Genomic DNA, 23121 nt, shown 5'->3' with positions numbered 1-23121 from the left:
CCATGAACCAATTGATTTCATACTGGAGAACTGAAGTGCACCGCACTTATTCCAAAGCAATCTCCCACAATGCAGCACAGTAAGCAATGACAAAACCAGGAAGTGAGCGAGTGTGAATGTATGTGTTTGTTATCGATATTGTGCAATTGTACCAATGAAGACATTTCCCCGCTCTATCACATAGCATTCTGTGTTCTAGCTAGCTAGTTAGATATGGATTCAAGTGATAAAAGAAAGCGAATCATTATTTGGAAGATTCTTCAAGAGAGAAAGAAAAGAAGAAATGCTTAATTACAAGTGAGACTCTGAACTGGTTGCTCCTCTGTGGCGCTGCCATGATTGATTCTGGTGGTAACACACACACACACACTGTAGCGGCCGGCTATCCCTCGAAGGGCGAGTCAGACAGCGCAGGTTCACGTCCCTCGCAGGGCAAATCAGACAGCGCAGGTTCATGTCCCTAGCAGGGCGAGTCAGACAGCACAGGTTCACGTCCTGCACAGGGCGAATCAGACAGCGCAGGTTCACGTCCTTCACAGGCCGAGTCAGACAGCGTAGGTTCATGTCCCTCGCAGGGCGAGTCAGACAGCGCAGGTTCACGTCCTGCGCAGGGCGAGTCAGACAGCGCAGGTTCACGTCCCTCGCAGGACGAGTCAGACAGCGTAGGTTCATGTCCCTCGCAGGGCGAGTCAGACAGCGCAGGTTCACGTCCTGCGCAGGGCGAGTCAGACAGCGCAGGTTCACGTCCCTCGCAGGACGAGTCAGACAGCGCAGGTTCACGTCCCTCACAGGGTGAGTCAGACAGCGCAGGTTCACGTCCCTCACAGGGCGAGTCAGACAGCGCAGGTTCATGTCCCTCGCAGGGCGAGTCAGACAGCGCAGGTTCACGTCCCTCGCAGGGCGAGTCAGACAGCGCAGGTTCACGTCCTGGCTGTGCAAAGTGGCCAGTCTTTGCTGGGGACTCCGTAAGGAGGGAGATAGGCTCTGGTGCTCCCATAAGTTAGAGAGATAAAACCGACAGGGACTGTTTCTTCTCATTGCTCTACAGTGAACCCTGCTGGCTAGCCGCCCAGTGAGATAAGGGCAGACACCTGCAGGGCTGGCCTTTGTCTTCCAGAGTTCGATAGCTCGCTGACATCCACTCTCAAGTTCCTGGGTGAAAAAGGACGCTGACTTGGTCCTGGGATCGGAGGATACCCACTGAATCATCGGGTATCCTGAGCCATGTGGGGAACTGGACACACTAAATAAATAAAAAGAAAGAAAGAAAGAAAAGAATAGTGTAGCATAAAATCAAAACAACATTTGAACAATTTCACCCCCTGTTCCTCAGTCCATTCTTAAGTCCTGTCCCAATAAGGGACCTGGCGTGGCAGCTGCCCCGTCACTATAGTTAGGGTTGAGCTGGGTGCTCAGTGTTAACCCCTAACTTTGCACTTTAATAACTCTGACGAAGATTTGCATGTTCCATTGACTTGCAATATTGTGAAAGCGTGGGGAGTTTCATGATGCCACCTTGTGTGGTTTCTGAGATCTGGGTACCCGTTTTTTAGTAAAAGTTCCCTTTTTTCCCCCCTATATTTAACATGGTTTTTTTTGCGTTTTTTGCTCTCATGTACAGGCTACACGGTACTGAATTTCTGCACCAAACTGAGTAATGCATATGAAACGGTTCCTGAGTTATTAATAATAAAAATATAACCGCCTAGCATTCGGGACTTTGTTAAATCCTCTTAGCAAGGAATCCCGTCTCTGCACGTCAGGCCACTCTGGGATATGTAGTTCTGTGGTGCCTGTAAACAATGCAATCACATAGACACGCTCTCCAGTTTGAACTACAGCTCCCAGAATGCATATCAAACGGAGCTGAGTGTCCAATTTTACTTATCAATAAAAAATTATAATAACATGTCAGTCAGTAAGGTGAATGAATATTTATTATTATTATTATTATTATTATTATTATTATTATTATTATTATTATTATTATTATTTATTTCTTAGCAGACGCCCTTAGCCAGGGCGACTTACAATCGTAAGCAAATACATTTCAAGTGTTACAATACAAGTAATACAATAAGAGCCAGAGCATTTACATATATACTGAACACACAAGCTGCGGAGCGCTAAGTAATGTGAGGGCAGCAATAAATAACTTATTGAAATGTTTGATATAATGACAATTATGTTAAAGTTTACTACGGAAGCGTACTAGTGCCGATTTGTTCAAAATTGTGCACTGTCAGATTTGAGCTGGCCATGCTTATATTTTTTACAAACAATAAATTATGTTTGTTTTTTTTTCTAAAAAGTGTCTCTCTTTCTGTGGTTTTTCTTATCTGTATTGAACAGGGTGAGTTTCAGACTATTTCACTTTTTTTTTTATAAAAGCCTAGTGTGTGCCATTTCATTTCATGTATGACATGTACCTGTAACCTTTATAGTTAAAGAGTTATAGCCACAAATCTAACAACAGTGACAAAAAAAAAATTAAAAAATAGCTGGGACCCTAAAGGGTTACCATGTCTAATAAAATGTGGTGACATGCAGCAGTCATGTATGGAACACCTCCACAGAAGAGGTGTAGTTTATAATGAAAATACAAACAAACAGTCTCCTCAAAAATCAAGGAAATTCATTGCAAAAAAACTATGTTAATGCAGCAGTTAGGGTTGCGAGGAAAGCAAGGAAATGTGGCGTTGGGGTTTTTAACCCAAACTCGCCATTCCCACCCCCACACAAGCAACCCAAGAACCAGACAACACAAGCAACTGCAGACTGCCATCAAGTAAGACACAGAACATGCAGCTCTTTCCAGATGACACAAGAGACACCCATCATCATGGTCCACCAGTGCTGTAGCAATGTGTAAGAAAAACACACACCACTAATGTGTAAAGGTAGTGAAAATCAGATGTAGTTTATTGTAGTAATAGAACAGAAACAGAGCAGCGAGCTCCGGTCTCAGTAGGATGCACACCTGACCTCCGGACACTGGGTTGCTTATACATCCCTCAAGCACAAGACAGGCGCAGCATTTGAAATACAAACCATTTCCATATATGGTTGTTAATAAGTAGCTTTAATTAATTTCTACATGTGTAGCTCTCAGGACTATGTTATTATTAAGCAGATAATATGCAGATAAGATGCAGATCACATACCGCGAGAATGGAAGACAGGACAGTATGACTCTAGTTATTTTAGTTGTTTTAGTCCTTGCACGATAAGTTTTCACTGGTCTTATGGGTTACTGTGAGATTCTGTGGAATTCAGTCTCTGCGTTTGTTTTGTTTATTTTAAAACGTGTTCTTGCAGAGGCGAGATTGGTGCTCGTCCTCTGCCAAGAATAATTAATAAACTTGTGCAGATTGTGGCCGAGGGATAATAGAATAATTCCTAGCCAGTTAAACCCCTCGGCCACGATATATAAACCTGCAGCTCTCTGCACTCCAGGTGGGTGTTCAAGAGGAGGAACGAGAGCGGAGAGAGCAAGTGAAAACGAAACTTAAAAGTAAATCCAGGATGAGTGAAGGCTACTGCCCAGCCTGACCTGGATCATTTATTGTTTATTTTGTGTGCGTGATTTTGTTTTGTTTAAACTTCTATTTTGCTCTGCGAGCACAGTCTTTTTCTGTTTGAACTTTTTATTTATTTTTATTATTTAAATAAAACTTTTCTGTTTGAACTGCAGTACTACCTGCTGTCAGAGTTTTCTCCCTTCCTGCTTCTGACCTGACGTCACCACACAGCCACCCTGTCACACCCACCCACACTCACCCACATACACAGGAGAGAAGGTTTGTGTTGTGTGAGAAGTTGTAAGGGGGCCTTGATTAGGGTGTGTTTAACAGTGTGCAGGTGCAGGTGATCAATGAACAGACAGACAATTACATAATCCAGGTGCAATGGTTGTATTTAGTAATCCAAATGCCTGATGGCTGACAACAGTAAATAATAACAATGTCAATGAGAAGCAATACAGCGGCGTGTATTGTTTATCTGTAATCCGCGGGTTGGCCCCGAAATAATAACAGTCCTGATTTAATTCACCCACATGTAACACAAACGCAAACACAAACACCCGTCCACAGTGCGTGCTCTAGTGCTCATAGTGAAAACACAGTACTGTAGTGTAAACACAGTGCAGTGTTGTCCAGGTTTGTGCTGGCCTTTAGCGACAGCTCCTGGAACCTGTTTAGACGTCTAAATAAATCACAAACAGTATTATTGCGACACGACAATAAACAAACAAAACACTCACGATTTTCTTCACACAAAACACAGGTCCTTCCAGGTTGTTCTCTAACCAAAACGAAGGCACAGATCACGTCACTTCAACCCCTATTTATACCGTCACTCATGACCCCTTGGTAAACGATTGCAGCCGCTTTGCAATCCGCTGCATCATTTCCCTTCCGGGTCGATGAGTTAATGTACCGAAACCCCGCCCCTTTTCTAAATGACTGACTTCCTTTTAACCCTGGGAACTAAGTGTCGGGCCAAACAGTCCAGGGTACTCTGTTCCCGTTACTTAGCGCCCTCACAGGTCGGGAGGGAGATTTACCACCAAGAATCATTGTCTTTCTGTCACAGGGTGGTATTTAATAATTTAGCACCAGTTTTCAAAACGATTTCCACCTGTCAAGGATGTTGGATTCAGGATCAAAGGTTTCAGTGTCATCTTACTGTGAACAGGCTGGCTGTAGGGGTGACGTCAGGCCAGGAAGGAACACATATAGACAGACAGTACTGGCAGTGAAACTGAAATGCTGCGGCGCTCACTGCGTTTAATTCAATTAAACAAATAAATGATTTAAACAAAAACAGCACACGGCACTTGAGGTCAAAATAAATAGACAAACAAAACAGACAGTGGAAGAACACTAAACAAACAAGTACCGTGCTGGTCCTTCAGCACGACGTAGAAATTGCTTATTATTCTCTTAATAATTTCTCCTTCTCTCCACACCCATTCTCCACTCATCAAATACACAACCCTGAGTGAGTAAAACATGCATCTATATATACTGTTGTGCCGGGATTCAAATACCAATTAATTATTCACTTGAATCCCAGCACGTGAACTAATTTATGCAACCCTGTGCTCACATACTATTACATGCTTCATCTGCATGTGAAGTGATTGTGCAAACCCCGTGCCTAAATACAACTATATATTTTAAATCACTCGTGCTACACAGACCCATTTATATCCTGTGCACCAATACACAGTCACACAGCTTGGACGGCGCCAGTTCACTCTGACACTCCCAGGGGTGGGGGATGAGAAACCGGCAGGGACTCCTTCTCCTCATTGCACAACAGCGAACCCTACTGGCCACACCGAGCACATTCAGAGTGGATAAGAGGCAGGGCTGGTCTCTGTTCTCTAGGATCGGTAGCCCGCCCACCTCTGCTCTGGCTTGCTCGGCGTAAAAGCGATTCTGCCTTTAGGCTTGTGAGATCAGAGGATGCTCACACGCCCTCAGAACGCCTGTGCTGTGTTTGTTTTTTATTGGTGTGCATGCGTACCAGTTATCTGAACCCCTGATTATAATGATTATAATGAGAGATGCTTCTTTCATGGTTTAAGGACTGGTTTATAGTCCCAAACTACACAGAATGCGTCTCTTATACCAGAAGGTTCAGAAGGTTCATCTCTCACAGTACATTCATATTTTATGAAGTGAGTCATGTTTTTTACATGAAAATGTATGTAGAGCATTAATTGTTCTTAAAACCAGCAGACAGCACAGGAACTTACTTAGAGGCGCTGCTGTAAACTTCAACACAAGAACGGCATAATAATCACAATATTTTAGCACAGAATATATTAAGCTAGTTTATGCATTATTGTAACACTAGTTATATCTCAGACTTAAATTCACTTAAACTGGTGAGACAGCCTCTCTTGAAAAGGTTTTTATTCCCGATAAATATTTTTGTGATTTAAACATTTTTTTTAATTTTAGGAAATAGAATTCATGGATGCACAGCACTTTAATTCAATTTGGGATCAGGAAGTTGTGGGAACATGTCTAACCCCATTTTAAACACCCCACTGAATACAACTAAAAGCAGCAAACATGTCTGAGTTAATGATACCAGATGAGCAGGGATCAGCCATTTCATGAAATGCCTGATTCACAATATGCCTGTAACATATATTTAAGTAGGAATAATGACCACGTATGCCTACACGAGATTCTATAGATAACAATGATGTGCCCTTAAAATAAATACGATGCCTGGGTCTGACCACACGATGGGGGTGTTTAGAGAATACCGGGTTAACCGAGTAAAACGAATTCAAAAGCAAACTAATGCATTAAATAACAACTATTCACAAAGACGTACAATCATGTAAAATAAGAGACAGTAAACGCTATTTTACAAAGGATTTTATTTCATCTTCATTTTTATTATTAATTATTATTTGTGGGTTCAAAAGGGCAGCACTAGAATTTCACTCGACAAAAATACATCAGTAAGAATGTGACATTTTTTAAATGATCTTAAAACAATATATAAAACAATATACAGTATATAGATGGCTGACATGTTTACCCCATTTTGTTTTGTATTGTAAGTCTAAGTAGCTCCAGATGGTATTTGCTTATTCTTCACATACCCCTCTTCACTCATTCGGGTGCTTCTGGGTTCTGTTCATTGTTCTCTAAAAATCCCTTTACCTGGCTCTGAGCTGCCCTAGAGAATCCGAACTGCCAGGCACTGAACAGCCTTCCTCATTCCATTCAAATCATGTGACACTGACCTTTTCAACTCTCTCTCTGTCTGTATATAGACAGAGTAGGCAGGGCGGAGTTGAAACCCCCTCGGGTATTATACCAAGCCCCATTCACGCGGGTATTACACCAAGCCCCGTTCACGCGGGTATTACACCAAGCCCCGTTCACGCGGGTATTACACCAAGCCCCGTTCACGCGGGTATTACACCAAGCCCCGTTCACGCGGGTATTACACCAAGCCCCGTTCACGCGGGTATTACACCAAGCTCCGTTCACGCGGGTATTACACCAAGCCCCATTCACGCGGGTATTACACCAAGCCCCATTCACGCGGGTATTACACCAAGCCCCATTCACGCGGGTATTACACCAAGCTCCATTCACGCGGGTATTACACCAAGCTCCATTCACGCGGGTATTACACCAAGCCCCATTCACGCGGGTATTACACCAAGCTCCATTCACGCGGGTATTACACCAAGCCCCATTCACGCGGGTATTACACCAAGCCCCATTCACGCGGGTATTACACCAAGCCCCATTCACGCGGGTATTACACCAAGCTCCATTCACGCGGGTATTACACCAAGCTCCATTCACGCGGGTATTACACCAAGCTCCATTCACACGGGTATTACACCAAGCCCCATTCACAGGGGTATTACACCAAGCTCCATTCACAGGGGTATTACACCAAGCCCCATTCACAGGGGTATTACACCAAGCTCCATTCACACGGGTATTACACCAAGCCCCATTCACACGGATATTACACCACGCTCCATTCACACGGGTATTACACCACGCTCCATTCACACGGGTATTACACCACGCTCCATTCACACGGGTATTACACCAAGCTCCATTCACACGGGTATTACACCAAGCCCCATTCACAGGGGTATTACACCAAGCTCCATTCACACGGGTATTACACCAAGCTCCATTCACACGGGTATTACACCAAGCCCCATTCACAGGGGTATTACACCAAGCTCCATTCACAGGGGTATTATACCAAGCCCCATTTCACAAGGGTATTATACCATGCTCCATTCACATGGAGGTGTTGTGGTCCAAAATACTTATAATAATAGAAAACCTAAACTGTCAGTGAATGAATGCATTCAACACTTTTAAATTGCTGAAAGCATAGACCACCTTTTTGCTTGTATTTCATTTAAAGATTGTATACCTTCAAATTCCTTTAAGACTGTGTGAAGAGGCTTTGACTATGAGTGGCTGCTCTTCAGTTCCAGTTGCCTGCCATAGACATGTGTAATGAAGGCTAGATCAGCATTTGTCTTTATATTAGTAGGCACATTTTTGATAGGCACTACTGCCATCTAGTGCACAGCTAGTGTATTGCCAGTAAAACAAAACATGATTCAAAATGGCAGATCACCAGATGGTGCTGGCTCTTCTATATAGGCAGATCAATTAAAAGAAATATTCAGCGAAAAAAGGCACTTTACAGAGCGTTTAAAAGGGACCAAAAACAAAGTACACAGAAAGAGAACTTGGAACGGCAAACGCAAGTCAAAAAGGAAGTTAGAAAGGCCAAGAGAGAGATAGAAATGAAATTTACAAATAAAAAACTAAAATAGATTAAAAAAAAACAGAGGCCACTGGTAACTCTGAAGGAGCTGGAGGGATCCACAGCTGAGATGGGAGAAACCGTCCATGGGACGACTATAACCCGGACGCTCCACAAAGCTGGGCTTTATGGAAGAGTGGCGAGAAGAAAGCCATTGCTGAAAAAACCCATATCAAATCCCGTTTGGATTTTGCCAAAAGGCATGTGGGAGACACAGCAAACATGTGGAAAAAAGGTATTCTGGTCTGATGAGACCAAAATTGAACTTTTTGGCCTTAGCGCAAAACGCTATGTGTGGCGCAAAGCCAACACTGCTCATCACCCAGAGAACACCATCCCCACGGTGAAGCATGGTGGTGGCAGCATCATGTTATGGGGATGCTTTTCATCGGCAGGGACTGCAAAACTGGTCAGGATTGAGGGCAAGATGGATGGAGCCAAATACAGGGAAATTCTAGAGGAAAACCTGTTTCAGTCTTCAAGAGACCTGGGACTGGGGCGGAGGTTCACCTTCCAGCAGGACAATGACCCTAAACACACAGTTAAAACTACACTGGAGTGGTTTAAAAACAAGAACCTGAATGTCTTAGAATGGCCCAGTCAAAACCCAGACCTTGAAAATTGCTGTTCACCAACGGTCCCCATCCAACTTGACAGAGCTTGAGCAATTTTGCCAAGAAGAATGGGCAAAAATTGCAGGATCCAGATGTGCAAAGCTAGTAGAGATTTACCCAAAAAGGCTCACAGCTGTAATTGCTGCCAAAGGTGCTTCTACCAAGTATTGACTCAGGGGGGTGAATATTATGCAACCAACAAATGTCTTTTTTTTTGTTTAATTAACTTTTGTGTCACAATAAAACATATTTTGCACCTTCAAAGTGTTAAGTATGTTGTGTAAATCAAATGGTAAAAATCCCAATTAAATCCATTTTAATTCCAGATTGTAACACTACAAAATGTGGAAAAGTCCAAGGGGGGTGAATACTTATGCAAGGCACTGTAAACAAATCCCCTGGCCCGGATGAGAGCCTCCCAATAGTACTCAAATGAATTAAAGAAGTTATTTACAAACCGCTAACTAAGATCGTGCAACAGTCTCTTGACACAGGGGTTGTACCAACAGACTGGAAAATTGCAAACGTAAAACAGATCCACAAAAAGGGAGACAAAACCGAACCAGGTAACTACAGACCAATAAGCCTGACTTCTATTATATGTAAACTTATGGAAACTATGATAAGATCCAAAATGGAAAATTACCTACATTGTAACAGTATCCTGGGAGACAGTCAGCATGGTTTTAGGAAAGGGAGATCGTGAACTAACTTGCTTGATTTTTTTCAAGATGGAACATCGACAATGGATAATTGCAAAGCATACGACATGGTTTATTTCCAGAAAGCTTTTGACAAAATCCCACAGAAAAGATTAATTCTCAAACTGAATGCAGTAGGGATTCAAGGAAATGCATGCACATGGATTAGGGAGTGGTTAACATGTAGAAAACAGAAAGTACTGATTAGAGGAGAAACCTCAAAATGGAGCGAGGTAACCAGTGGTGTACCACAGGGATCAGTATTAGGTCCTCTGCTATTCCTAATCTACATTAATCATTTAGATTCTGGTATAGTAAGCAAACTTGTTAAATTTGCAGATGACACAAAAATAGGAGGAGTGGCAAACACTGTTGCAGCAGCAAAAGTCATTCAAAATGATCTAGACAGCATTCAGAAGTGGGCAGACACATGGCAAATGAAATTTAATAGAGAAAAGTGTAAGGTACTGCACGCAGGCAATAAAAATGTGCATTATAAATATCATATGGGAGATACTGAAATTGAAGAAGGAATCTATAAAAAAGACCTAAGACTATGTTGACTCAGAAATGTCTTCATCTAGACAATGTGGGGAAGCGATAAAAAAAGGTCAACAAGATGCTTGGATATATTGTGAAAAGTGTTGAATTTAAATCAAGGAAAGTAATGCTAAAACTTTACAATGAATTAGTAAGACCTCATCTAGGACATTGTGTTCAGGTCTGGTCACCTTGTTACAAAAAGGATATTGCTGCTCTAGAAAGAGTGCAAAGAAGAGCGACCAGAATTATCCTGGGTTTAAAAAGGCATGTCGTATGCAGACAGGCTAAAATAACTGAATCTATTCAGTCTTGAACAAATAAGACTATGCGGTGATCTGATTCAAACATTCAAAATTCTAAAAGGTATTGACAATGTCAACCCAGGGGACTTTTTCAACCTGATAAAAGAAACAAGGACCAGGGGTCACAAATGGAGATTAGATAAAGGGGCATTCAGAACAGAAAATAGGAGGCACTTTTTTACACAGAGAATTGTGAGGGTCTGGAACCAACTCCTCAGTAATGTTGTTGAAGCTGACACCCTGGGATCCTTCAAGAAGCTGCTTGATGAGATTCTGGGATCAATAATCTACTAACAACCAAACAAGCAAGCAAGATGGGCTGAATGGCCTCCTCTCATTTGTAAACTTTCTTATGTTCTTATGATCTAGCCTGAGTTGCAAATGTCTATGGCAGTGCAACTAGAAGTCAAGGTCAGCTCCTGAAGTCTGAGTCAACGGACCTGAACACAGACTTATCAAAAAATGAGAAACAGTATTTGAGTGATTGAAATAAAAACATTCAGAATGACTGCAAACATCATGAAAAGGTCAAATAGAAATGCAGCTTGAATCCATGAACTCGTTACATTGTGTGTTTGAGTTAAATACTGTTTAACATTCCCGGAACAGTCCCACGATTAACAATGTTGTCTTTAAATAAAAAACATTAAAACCTGTTATTTTATATATTTACTAATTTACTTTTTTTTTTTTTAAACTATGATTTGATTTATAAGAGCACTCCAGTAACCTCACAAACAAAAGGACATTTTCCATTTAAACAACAGAAATGATACACATTTATACGTCTGTATATTCTTTAAAATAATTCTGGCTTCTGCTCTGCTTTTGTTGACAAGACTTCGCTAAACTAACACTTTCATGCCAGGGTCATTGTTTTTAAGGAATAAGTAGCTTCTAATTGTATTTATTATATTTTTTTACCATCCCTTTACTGTTCTATGTTTATAATCACTGAGGGCTCTTATTATTACAGTCACTCCAGGGGCTCTTATTATTACAATCACCACAGGGCTCTTATTATTACAATCATTCAGGGGGCTCTTATTATTACAATCACTCAGGGGGCTCTTATTATTACAATCACTCAGGGGGCTCTTATTATTACAATCACTCCAGGGTTCTTCTTATTACAATCACTCAGGGGGCTCTTATTATTACAATCACCACAGGGCTCTTATCATTACAATCATTCAGGGGGCTCTTATTATTACAATCACTCAGGGGGCTCTTATTATTACAATCACTCAGGGGGCTCTTATTATTACAATCACTCAGGGGGCTCTTATTATTGCAATCACTCAGGGGGCTCTTCTTATTACAATCACTCAGGGGGCTCTTATTACAATCACTCAGGGGGCTCTTCTTATTACAATCACTCAGGGGGCTCTTCTTATTACAATCACTCAGGGGGCTCTTATTATTACAATCACTCCAGGGTTCTTCTTATTACAATCACTCAGGGGGCTCTTCTTATTACAATCACTCAGGGGGCTCTTATTACAATCACTCAGGGGGCTCTTCTTATTACAATCACTCAGGGGGCTCTTCTTATTACAATCACTCAGGGGGCTCTTCTTATTACAATCACTCAGGGGGCTCTTCTTATTACAATCACTCAGGGGGCTCTTCTTATTACAATCACTCAGGGGGCTCTTATTATTACAATCACTCCAGGGTTCTTCTTATTACAATCACTCAGGGGGCTCTTCTTATTGCAATCACTCAGGGGGCTCTTCTTATTACAATCACTCAGGGGGCTCTTCTTATTACAATCACTCCAGGGGCTCTTTATTGCAATCACTGCATTTCTCTGCTAGGTCTGTGCTTAGGTGCTCTCCTCTGAGTTCAGGAGCTGCTCTTCAGTTGCTGCTACAGATACAACCCAGGCCAGATCAGCCAGTGTAAGAGCAGATCCATCTAGTGATCTGCCACTTTGGGTTTCCTTTTGTTTGCTGGCAAAACACTAGCTGTGCACTAGATGGCTCTGGCATTTCCTGCTATAAGAGACTGACTGATCTGGCCTATGTCTACAACAGCAACTAAAAAGGAAGGGCGGCTCCTGAACGCAGTCAAAGCAACAGACTCAACAAAACAAAGTAGGGGGCCTTTTCTACTCTGAACTCAGTGCACGGATGTTAAAGCCAGGCTGCCTGTCGCCACGTTTGAAGGAAAAGGAGCACGCTGCAGACAACAAGCATCAATGGAGTATATTCCATGAAGAACAGGGCATGTGGTCAACCTGTCATGACTTCAAGCATCTCCCACGTCCACCGCAATGATCTCAATCCGAGATGGCTGGGATGAACTGGAATCTTCTGACTGCCTCTCTGCAGTGACTGAAACATTACCGAGTGAATGGAGCCCTGCCAGCACCTTGTGCAGTCTGGGCCACGTCAAGCTGTGCTCAGCGAAGCGGAACCCGGTATTAGGGACATGTCCTAATAAAATGACCAGGCTGTGTCTGTCAATTAACAATTTGAACAAATCTTGAGGGACATCAAAAACTGAAGATTAGCCCATAAGAACAGGCAGGAGTCTCATATTATATAATAGATTATTAATAAGGAAATAAAGAAACAGAAATATCGTGCAGAGTTTTCAGGAAGCAAGTGATGTTATAATTGGATGGTACATTGTACAGGTATTCAAGCCAAAGAAATACAATTCAAATATGCACTAGTCCACAAAAAAGAGAATTAACAAAAACAATAAAACCAAGACAACTAAAAAAAGAGAAAAGACACCAAAATGCCCATTCACAGAAAGCAGCAGCAGCAGTAATCATGATAATAATAATAATAATAATAATAATAATAATATTCATAGTACAAGGAGCAGTACAGTTAGATGCCTATCAGGTTTCTTAAAAATCAATTTCCAAACATCCTTTCCCAAAATTAAGATATGAAAAGGAGGGTCGCAGAAGCCAAGTGGGTTTGAGGATAGAAAGCAAGAAGAATTAGTCATCATTATAGTTAGTTACACGTTTTCTTTCTTTAGACGCTGGTTTGTTTTGCAATAGATTCTTCTCCATTCATTGTCCTCGTTATGTTTTGTTTAACAAGATCTCTTTCTTCTCTCTCTCCTTTCATTTTATTTTATTAGTATTAGTATTTCTCGTCCAATTTCATTTCTTTCTGGAGTGCGTTTCAATCCATCTCTCACTTTCTCTCATTCCTTTTCTTTGTTATTTTTAAAGAGGGATTGCTTCAATGCAAGTTTCCGTTTTGATCCATTCAAACAAACATTTCAAACTGAAATAATAAAAGGTGGATTTTTCTAAGCAATACTGGTACAAACCACACACGGGCAGTCACTGTACTGAACAGGAAACGTTGATAGAAAATACATCGACTGCATTGAAAACCTATATATATAATCAATTCAAACAAGTTCTTTCACATGGTTGAACAGATGACTGGTTTCAATCATGACTGCTTTTGATTTCCAAATGTGTTTTTCACACAGGACCTTTATAGTTTAGTTGATAAAAGGAGAATGCGTTGTATCACAGAGAGTGGCGAGAGGATGGAATGGGTTTCCAAGGGTTACCGAGTCATGTAATTGATGCTGAATCTCTGGGATCCTTTTGAAATGAATCGGCTACTAGGTACTGGACGAGCTCCGATGGGCTGAATGGCCTCCTCTCGTTCATAAACTTTGTTCTGATGAATAAAAATCAAACCCAAAGTGCAGTCCAAACTGCAGTTTATTTAATAGAAGTTCAACCTTTTTTTAGTATTGCTTGGGGGGTAAAATCGAAAACAAGCATTTCATTGTGAAAATCTTAACTGAGAAAACAGGTTCCTCAAGGATGTTCTCAAGCGAAGTTTATACGTTTCCTCTAATTGTTTAAGAAAAAAAAGAAAAGAAAAACTAAACCATGTGTAAATCGTGGTTGTCAATGCAGCTTACTGCACGCGTTTGAGTTCCCAGCACGGTCAAATCTCACAAGAACAGCTCCACACTGTTAGTCTCTCGGTTTTGTTTAAAGTCTTCTACAAAATGTCTCCACATCACATTATTTTAAGTCTTTCTTTAATATAAAATGACTGCTGTTTTTATTGCATATAAAATGTGGGCAATTCCATCTGTTATTGCAAGCAACACCCATCTTGTCTTGACTTTCTTGTGAAGTCCAGTCTCAGAGAAAAGCTTTGACTCTTCTGCATTAATAACACTGCCACAGAAGCGCACTCTCTATTCCCAGGGTTATTTTTATTTCATGTAAATGGATGATCTTCGCAGTGCCATTCAGACCAGGACTGAACTGAGCATCGCAGGCAATCCATCCAACACTGCATCTTGTTAATCTTGTTTCTTCTTTAAAATAAGCCTGTGTATAATATTGCTAACAATCCCACTCTGATCTTTATTTTCATTAAAAAATTGTAATGTTGCCATGTCCATTTTGCAAGCTTGCTTTAAAAAATACAATGCAAATACAAATGATGGGGAAGTTGTTCTAACTCCACATTGCAAGGACCCTCCTCTTTCCTCCCCTTCTCTTTCCTCTCTCTCTCTCCATTTCTGAAGAATAAGGTTGCTTGTTGATATTCCTCTTGGGAAGTCTCTGGCAGATCTTTTGTGTTGAAAGTGATTGGAGCTGACAAAACAATTTTGTTTTGCACCTGGATTCGTTCCACAGGTCTGAAACGTGCAGCTCTGAAGAAACACGCATTCCAGTAAACATGGACTTTCATTGCAAAACATCAGCTACTACTGTAGGGAGAAGAAATCTGTTTGCACAAGCCTTGCTGCTTTTGGATAGTGTTGCACTTCCTTGGTCAGGGTGACAAATGATCCTCCCCCAAGCCAGTAACCCAAAGACACTGCTGACCGAAGAGGTGCAAGTGTAAGAGATTTCCTGAGTCCAAGGCACGCAAACACAGACTCGTTTCAACTTAGTGTTGTATCAGACATTTTAAAATGGAAATACAGGTTTTCTGTGACACGTGTTTGTTTCAAAACAGTCCATCTGAGAGTCATGTAGCGAATGCGCTCCCCTTGCTCAGGTTTATCATTGAAATGAGCAGGTAGGTGCAGGAGGTTGAGAAATAAGGCCCCTGGTAAATCTGCTGTGAATGAACCGATTCTCATCACAGCATCAATATGTCTCATCTGTGAGTCTGTAGGGTTACTAGAACAATTTAACATCAAACTACTGATCATATTAATATACTTATTGAGTTCTGAAACCCAGGACTGGGTACAGTAGGGCTAGTGTGAGTTTCTAACCTTGCTCAAACTCCTGGCTCCTGATCATTTCAGTAATAGACTTCATTGAGGGGAGTTCTGAACCTCAGGACTGGGTGCAGGAGTTTCAAGCCCTGCAATGGAGATGCAAAACAGGTGTAAGCAATCTTTTGTGAGCTGCAACTCCTTTAGTCTTGGTTGACTGCTGGAGCTCCGTCATGTCCAGCCCTGAATGACAGTCTCTCTCACTCTCTCCTCTACGTGAGCTGGTGCGGTGCCTCCAGCATCTCCATGAGGAAGGTGTCAATGGGAGTGTCTCCAATCAGCTTGAAGAAGAACAGGTGCTCCAGGCATTTCAGACCAATCGAGCGCAGCGCTGGCAGGCGGAGGAGGAGCTTAGCAAACCTGGGAGGTGGGGCCACAAGAGAAAGGGAAGAAAACAGAGAGTTAGATGACATAAGCACTGGACCCATTACTATAAAAACAAGCACTCCGTAGGGGTTATTCTTCTTAACACTGAATGTGTGAAACTGAACGACGATGGTTTAGAACTGAAGTCATTCCAGGCTGATTGCTGCAGAATTGTCTACGTTTTTAGCATTGCTTTATAGCCTCCACTTAGTTGCTTCAAATTAAATAGTTTCCCTTATATTTGCAATAATTCTTATCCTATTGCGAGACCTCAACTGGATTTAGCAGGCTCAACAGAGAATCCTGCTGTCTCAACAGAGGATCCAGACAGCAGTCCTAAAGGTTTCAGAGAGAACTAACTAAACAAACAAGGACCTCAGAATCTCTTGGGATGAACATTCCCTGAAGCCAAGATTCAGACGGTTTCAATTTTAAACACACACCCCTGCAGCGACACAAACACACACACACTCCCTCCCTCACCTGCCCTGCTGGTCTGGGTATCTCTGCTTGCAGTAGGACTCCAGGGAGGCGTAGACCTTCTCTCTCAGCAGCTCCACCTCACTGGGGTTAGATAGCCCCTTCGCATCTTGCAAATCAAAAGGGCTGGTGTTTATTTTCAATGATGAACAGGAACAGGCAGAAGCAATGGAGTAACTATTTACAGTGGTTGGCCAATAATGACAGAAAACAAAATACCAAGGCAAAGAACAGAAGATATATAAAGTAGCTGGATATTGCTACAGGGAAGTGCCAGCTTGCTGAATGCAGGTCTCGACACCCCTGTCTCACACCAGCTGTTTACACAGCCCTCTTTCTGAAGCTTTACAGGAACACAGACTCACTAACTGAGCTCAGGACAGGGCTTTAAAAGCTAACAGTACATCAAATATACACATTACTAAGCTATACATTAGTGTCGTTATGGATGAGGTAGTTGAGGAACTACAGTAACATTTTTCATCCATTCTTCCCCCATCCATAGACTAACATGCATGCTCCCGCAAGACTGAAAAAGCACCCGCGCATACACACATGCACGCACACACGCACGCGCACACACACACACACACACACTGCCGCTTTGTGCAACATTTTCCCGCTCTGTACAATTGATATTTTCAGTTTCTTTTCCTTTGTCTTGTCCACAGGGCATTTCCAAATAAAAATAAACTAATGAGCTCTTGAGGTAGAGACGCTGCGAGTTCCCTGAGCGTGGCTCTGCTCAGTGCACTGCGTCGGCTCTGCTCAGTGCGCCACTTCGGGTCTGTTTAGTGCGCCGCGCCGGCTCTGCTGTGTCGGCTCTGCTCAGTGCACCGCGCCGGCTCTGCTGCGTCGGCTCTACTCAGTGCACTGTGTCGGCTCTGCTCAGTGCACTGTGTCGGCTCTGCTCAGTGCGCCGCGTCAGCTCTGCCGCGCCGGCTCTGCTCAGTGCCGGCTCTGCTCAGTGCCGGCTCTGCTCAGTGCGCCACGCCGGCTCTGCTCAGTGCGCCGCGCCGGCTCTGCTGCGTCGGCTCTGCTCAGTGCGCCGCGTCGGCTCTGCTGTGTCGGCTCTGCTCAGTGCGCCGCGCCGGCTCTGCTGCGTCGGCTCTGCTGCGTCGGCTCTGCTCAGTGCGCCGCATCGGCTCTGCTGCGTCGGCTCTGCTCAGTGCGCCGCGCCGGCTCTGCTGTGTCGGCTCTGCTCAGTGCGCCGCGCCGGCTCTGCTGCGTCGGCTCTGCTGTGTCGGCTCTGCTGCGTCGGCTCTGCTCAGTGCGCCGCGCCGGCTCTGCTGCGTCGGCTCTGCTGCGTCGGCTCTGCTCAGTGCGCCGCGTCGGCTCTGCTGTGTCGGCTCTGCTGCGTCGGCTCTGCTCAGTGCGCCGCGCCGGCTCTGCTGCGTCGGCTCTGCTCAGTGCGCCGCGCCGGCTCTGCTGTGTCGGCTCTGCTGCGTCGGCTCTGCTCAGTGCGCCGCGCCGGCTCTGCTGCGCCGGCTCTGCTCAGTGCGCCGCGCCGGCTCTGCTGCGCCGGCTCTGCTGCGCCGGCTCTGCTGCGTCGGCTCTGCTCAGTGCGCCGCGCCGGCTCTGCTGCGCCGGCTCTGCTGTGTCGGCTCTGCTCAGTGCGCCGCGTCGGCTCTTCTGTGTCGGCTCTGCTGCGTCGGCTCTGCTGTGTCGGCTCTGCTCAGTGCGCCGCGCCGGCTCTGCTGCGCCGGCTCTGCTGCGTCAGCACTGCTCAGTGCGCCACATTGGCTCTCCTGTGCCGGCTCTGCTCAGTGCACCGTGTCAGCTCTGCTGTGTCGGCTCTGCTGTGTCGGCTCTGCTGTGTCGGCTCTGCTCAGTGCGCCGCGTCGGCTCTGCTCAGTGCGCCGCGTCGGCTCTGCTGCGTCGGCTCTGCTCAGTCGGCTCTGCTGCGTCGGCTCTGCTCAGTGCGCCGCGTCGGCTCTGCCGCGCCGGCTCTGCTACGTCGGCTCTGCTCAGTGCGCCGCGTCGGCTCTGCTGCGTCGGCTCTGCTCAGTGTGCCGCGTCGGCTCTTCTGTGTCGGCTCTGCTCAGTGCGCCGCATCGTCTCTGCTGTGCCGGCTCTGCTCAGTGCGCCGCGCCGGCTCTGCTGCGTCGGCTCTGCTCAGTGCGCCGCGTCGGCTCTGCTGCGTCGGCTCTGCTGCGTCGGCTCTGCTCAGTGCGCCGCGTCGGCTCTGCTGTGTCGGCTCTGCTCAGTGCGCCGCGTCGGCTCTGCTGCGTCGGCTCTGCTCAGTGCGCCGCGTCGGCTCTGCTGCGTCGGCTCTGCTGCGTCGGCTCTGCTCAGTGCGCCGCGTCGGCTCTGCTGCGTCGGCTCTGCTCAGTGCGCCGCGTCGGCTCTGCTCAGTGTGCCGCGCCGGCTCTGCTGCGCCGGCTCTGCTGCGTCGGCTCTGCTCAGTGCGCCGCGTCGGCTCTGCTCAGTGCGCCGCGCCGGCTCTGCTCAGTGCGCCGCGCCGGCTCTGCTCAGTGCGCCGCGCCGGCTCTGCTGCGTCGGCTCTGCTCAGTGCGCCGCGTCGGCTCTGCCGCGCCGGCTCTGCTACGTCGGCTCTGCTCAGTGCGCCGCGTCGGCTCTGCTGCGTCGGCTCTGCTCAGTGTGCCGCGTCGGCTCTTCTGTGTCGGCTCTGCTCAGTGCGCCGCATCGTCTCTGCTGTGCCGGCTCTGCTCAGTGCGCCACACTGGCTCTGCTGCGTCGGCTCTGCTCAGTGTGCCGCGTCGGCTCTGCTGCGTCGGCTCTGCTCAGTGCGCCGCATCGGCTCTGCTGTGTTGGCTCTGCTCAGTGCACTGTGTCGGCTCTGCTCAGTGCACTGTGTCGGCTCTGCTCAGTGCGCCGCGTCAGCTCTGCCGCGCCGGCTCTGCTCAGTGCCGGCTCTGCTCAGTGCGCCACGCCGGCTCTGCTCAGTGCGCCGCGCCGGCTCTGCTGCGTCGGCTCTGCTCAGTGCGCCGCGTCGGCTCTGCTGTGTCGGCTCTGCTCAGTGCGCCGCGCCGGCTCTGCTGCGTCGGCTCTGCTCAGTGCGCCGCGTCGGCTCTGCTGCGTCGGCTCTGCTCAGTGCGCCGCGCCGGCTCTGCTGTGTCGGCTCTGCTCAGTGCGCCGCGCCGGCTCTGCTGCGTCGGCTCTGCTGTGTCGGCTCTGCTGCGTCGGCTCTGCTCAGTGCGCCGCGTCGGCTCTGCTGCGTCGGCTCTGCTGCGTCGGCTCTGCTCAGTGCGCCGCGTCGGCTCTGCTGTGTCGGCTCTGCTGCGTCGGCTCTGCTCAGTGCGCCGCGCCGGCTCTGCTGCGTCGGCTCTGCTCAGTGCGCCGCGCCGGCTCTGCTGTGTCGGCTCTGCTGCGTCGGCTCTGCTCAGTGCGCCGCGCCGGCTCTGCTGCGCCGGCTCTGCTGCGTCGGCTCTGCTGCGTCGGCTCTGCTCAGTGCGCCGCGCCGGCTCTGCTGCGCCGGCTCTGCTGTGTCGGCTCTGCTCAGTGCGCCGCGTCGGCTCTTCTGTGTCGGCTCTGCTGCGTCGGCTCTGCTCAGTGCGCCACATCGGCTCTCCTGTGCCGGCTCTGCTCAGTGCACCGTGTCAGCTCTGCTGTGTCGGCTCTGCTGTGTCGGCTCTGCTCAGTGCGCCGCGTCGGCTCTGCTGCGTCGGCTCTGCTCAGTCGGCTCTGCTGCGTCGGCTCTGCTCAGTGCGCCGCGTCGGCTCTGCTGCGTCGGCTCTGCTCAGTGCGCCGCGTCGGCTCTGCTCAGTGCGCCGCGTCGGCTCTGCTGCGTCGGCTCTGCTCAGTGCGCCGCGTCGGCTCTGCTGCGTCGGCTCTGCTGCGTGCGCCGCGTCGGCTCTGCTCAGTGCGCCGCGCCGGCTCTGCTCAGTGCGCCGCGTCGGCTCTGCTGTGTCGGCTCTGCTCAGTGCGCCGCGTCGGCTCTGCTGTGTCGGCTCTGCTCAGTGCGCCGCGTCGGCTCTGCTGTGTCGGCTCTGCTGTGTCGGCTCTGCTGTGTCGGCTCTGCTCAGTGCGCCGCACCGGTTCTGCTCAGTGCGCCCCGTCGGCTCTGCTCAGTGCGCCGCACCGGTTCTGCTCAGCGCGCCGCGTCGGCTCTGCTGTGTGCTGGGACTCGCATACAGACCTTGTTTCTTTTCTCTTTCTTGGTTCCAGCTCCTCCCGGATACACAGGACCTGCACTCCTGTACTGCTAAGTATTTTCATATGTATTTGGCTTCAAGTTACATTGATTTATTATTGCAACCAAAGATCATGTTTAAAAGTAGCGATTGCAGTTATGAAGTAATGGGGGATTTCACTCCATTACAACAATATAATACACGTGCAACCACACACACACACACACAGGGACAACCCTTCACAACCCCACACACACACACACACACACACACACACACACACACACACACACACACACACACACAGGGACAACCCTTCACAACCCCCCCCACACACACACACACACACACACACACACACACACACACACACAGGGACAACCCTTCACAACCCCACACACACACACACACACACACACACACACACACACGTACAACCCTTCATTCCGGGGACTTGTGGGTTTTTAGGCTTTCCTCATTCGTGGAATAACCACACCACTCCTGAGAATGTCCTCTGTTTACACAGTCTCTCCCTGTCCCTCTCACCTGGGTTGAACAGTATGATGGCTCGCAGGCAGCCTAGCTCCGTCTTGTCCATCTGCATGTCTCTCATCTTGGAGACGAGCTCAGTCAGCACCCTGCAAAGAGACACAGATTCAGGCCAGTACAATAGCAGCTGCTGATGGGCACGGGTTACCTTTCCAAGACAGCCTCACTATGGCAGTGCTGGAGATTTCTAGGGCAGTCTTGTATTTATAAAAGGTCCCAGCCACAAGCAACACCTTTTAAACAGTATGGCAACAGTGGTTGTAAACCTGTGGAAGATGCACCCCCACACTGTAGATGTGTATTTTGTATTACACCTGTATCAATGATGGAGTGCCTCCTGATTCTCAGTTCTGTATAAACAGGGTGATGGTAAAGGCACTCAGCGTTGAGTGCAGGATGCTGCCTATAGTCTGGACGTCGCTGGTTCGAGTCCAGGATATTCCACTGCCGACCGTGGATGGGAGTTCCCAGGGGGCAGCGCACAACTGGCCAAGTGCCACCCGGGGTGGGGGGGGCGCGGTTTAGGTCGATCAGGGTGTCCTCGGCTCACCGCGCACCGGTGACCCCTGTAGTCTGGCCAGGCACCTGCGGGCTTGCCTGTCCTCCAACACTGTAGCTCTAAGGTGGCTGCATGGTGAGACTGCAGTGTGAAAAGAAGCGGTCGGCTGACAGCACACGCTTTGGAGGACAGCGTGTGTTAGTCTTCGCCGCTCCCGAGTCAGCGCAGGGGTGGTAGCGGGGAGCCGAGCTTACATAATAATTGGATATTCTAAATTAGGAGAAAATAATAAAATATAATTGCCGACTACTAAATAAAAAAAATTAAAAAAAAAAAAAAACAGGGTGATGGTTCTGATCGAGTTCTGTATGAACAGGGAGATGGTTCTGATTGAGTTCGGTATGAACAGGGTGATGGTTCTGATCGAGTTCTGTATAAACAGGGTGATGGTTCTGATTGCGTTCTGTATTATAAAGCTACTGATCATCATAAATAAGGCTGTATTTTTTTCACAGTTATCACGGATTTCTGTGAAACGTACTCATTGCTGTACCCACTGCCTCCCAATAAGTTTTAGAACATGTCCCCATGTGCACCTATCTGTGCTGTACAGGGTCCAGAGCTCCTGTCCCATGTGCACCTATCTGTGCTGTACAGGGTCCAGAGCTCCTGTGCCATGTGCACCTATCTGTGCTGTACAGGGTCCAGAGCTCCTGTCCCATGTGCACCTATCTGTGCTGTACAGGGTCCACCACACACTCGTATTACATGGTCCTGCATTAACAGCATGACTGTGCCCAGCCCCACTACACACTCGTATTACATGTTCCTGCATTAACAGCATGACTGTGCCCAGCCCCACTACACACTCATATTACATGGTCCTGCATTAACAGCATGACTGTGCCCAGCCCCACTACACACTCATATTACATGGTCCTGCATTAACAGCATGACTGTGCCCAGCCCCACTACACACTCGTATTACATGGTCCTGCATTAACAGCATGACTGTGCCCAGCCCCACTACACACTCGTATTACATGGTCCTGCATTAACAGCATGACTGTGCCCAGCCCCACTACACACTCGTATTACATGGTCCTGCATTAACAGCATGACTGTGCCCAGCCCCACTACACACTCGTATTACATGGTCCTGCATTAACAGCATGACTGTGCCCAGCCCCACTACACACTCGTATTACATGGTCCGGTATTAACAATATGACGTGGCTGGTTTTTGTGAGTGGCTCCCTGTCAAGGAGGACCCCACGCTGAACACCTGTATTTCAGCACTGAGGTGCTCCTGAGACCTGTATTGACAGCACTGCAGGTATCTGCTTACCCGTCCAAGATGGCCCTGTATTGTCTTGACAG

The 23121-nt window shown here is 47.0% G+C and overlaps 1 protein-coding gene across 3 annotated transcripts in view; it reads right to left on the bottom strand.

Annotated features, from left to right (window-relative positions):
• Positions 1-13102: 13102 nt before the first annotated feature.
• The window catches only part of LOC131709111 (retinoic acid receptor RXR-beta-A), a 49880-nt gene continuing 39861 nt past the window's right edge, over positions 13103-23121 (bottom strand). For all 3 annotated transcript variants that reach the window (XM_059011044.1, XM_059011043.1, XM_059011045.1), the window contains 3 exons: positions 21240-21331; positions 16603-16708; positions 13103-16113 (listed from right to left, as the gene is read on the bottom strand). In XM_059011044.1, the coding sequence (XP_058867027.1) occupies positions 15966-16113; positions 16603-16708; positions 21240-21331 (346 nt within the window). In that variant the 3' untranslated portion in view covers positions 13103-15965. The remainder of the gene's footprint in view (positions 16114-16602; positions 16709-21239; positions 21332-23121) is intronic.

The sequence above is a fragment of the Acipenser ruthenus genome, chromosome 41 (assembly GCF_902713425.1).
Source record: "Acipenser ruthenus chromosome 41, fAciRut3.2 maternal haplotype, whole genome shotgun sequence".
Classification (NCBI taxonomy): Eukaryota; Metazoa; Chordata; class Actinopteri; order Acipenseriformes; family Acipenseridae; genus Acipenser; species Acipenser ruthenus.
This window is presented reverse-complemented; position numbering and strand designations above follow the sequence as displayed.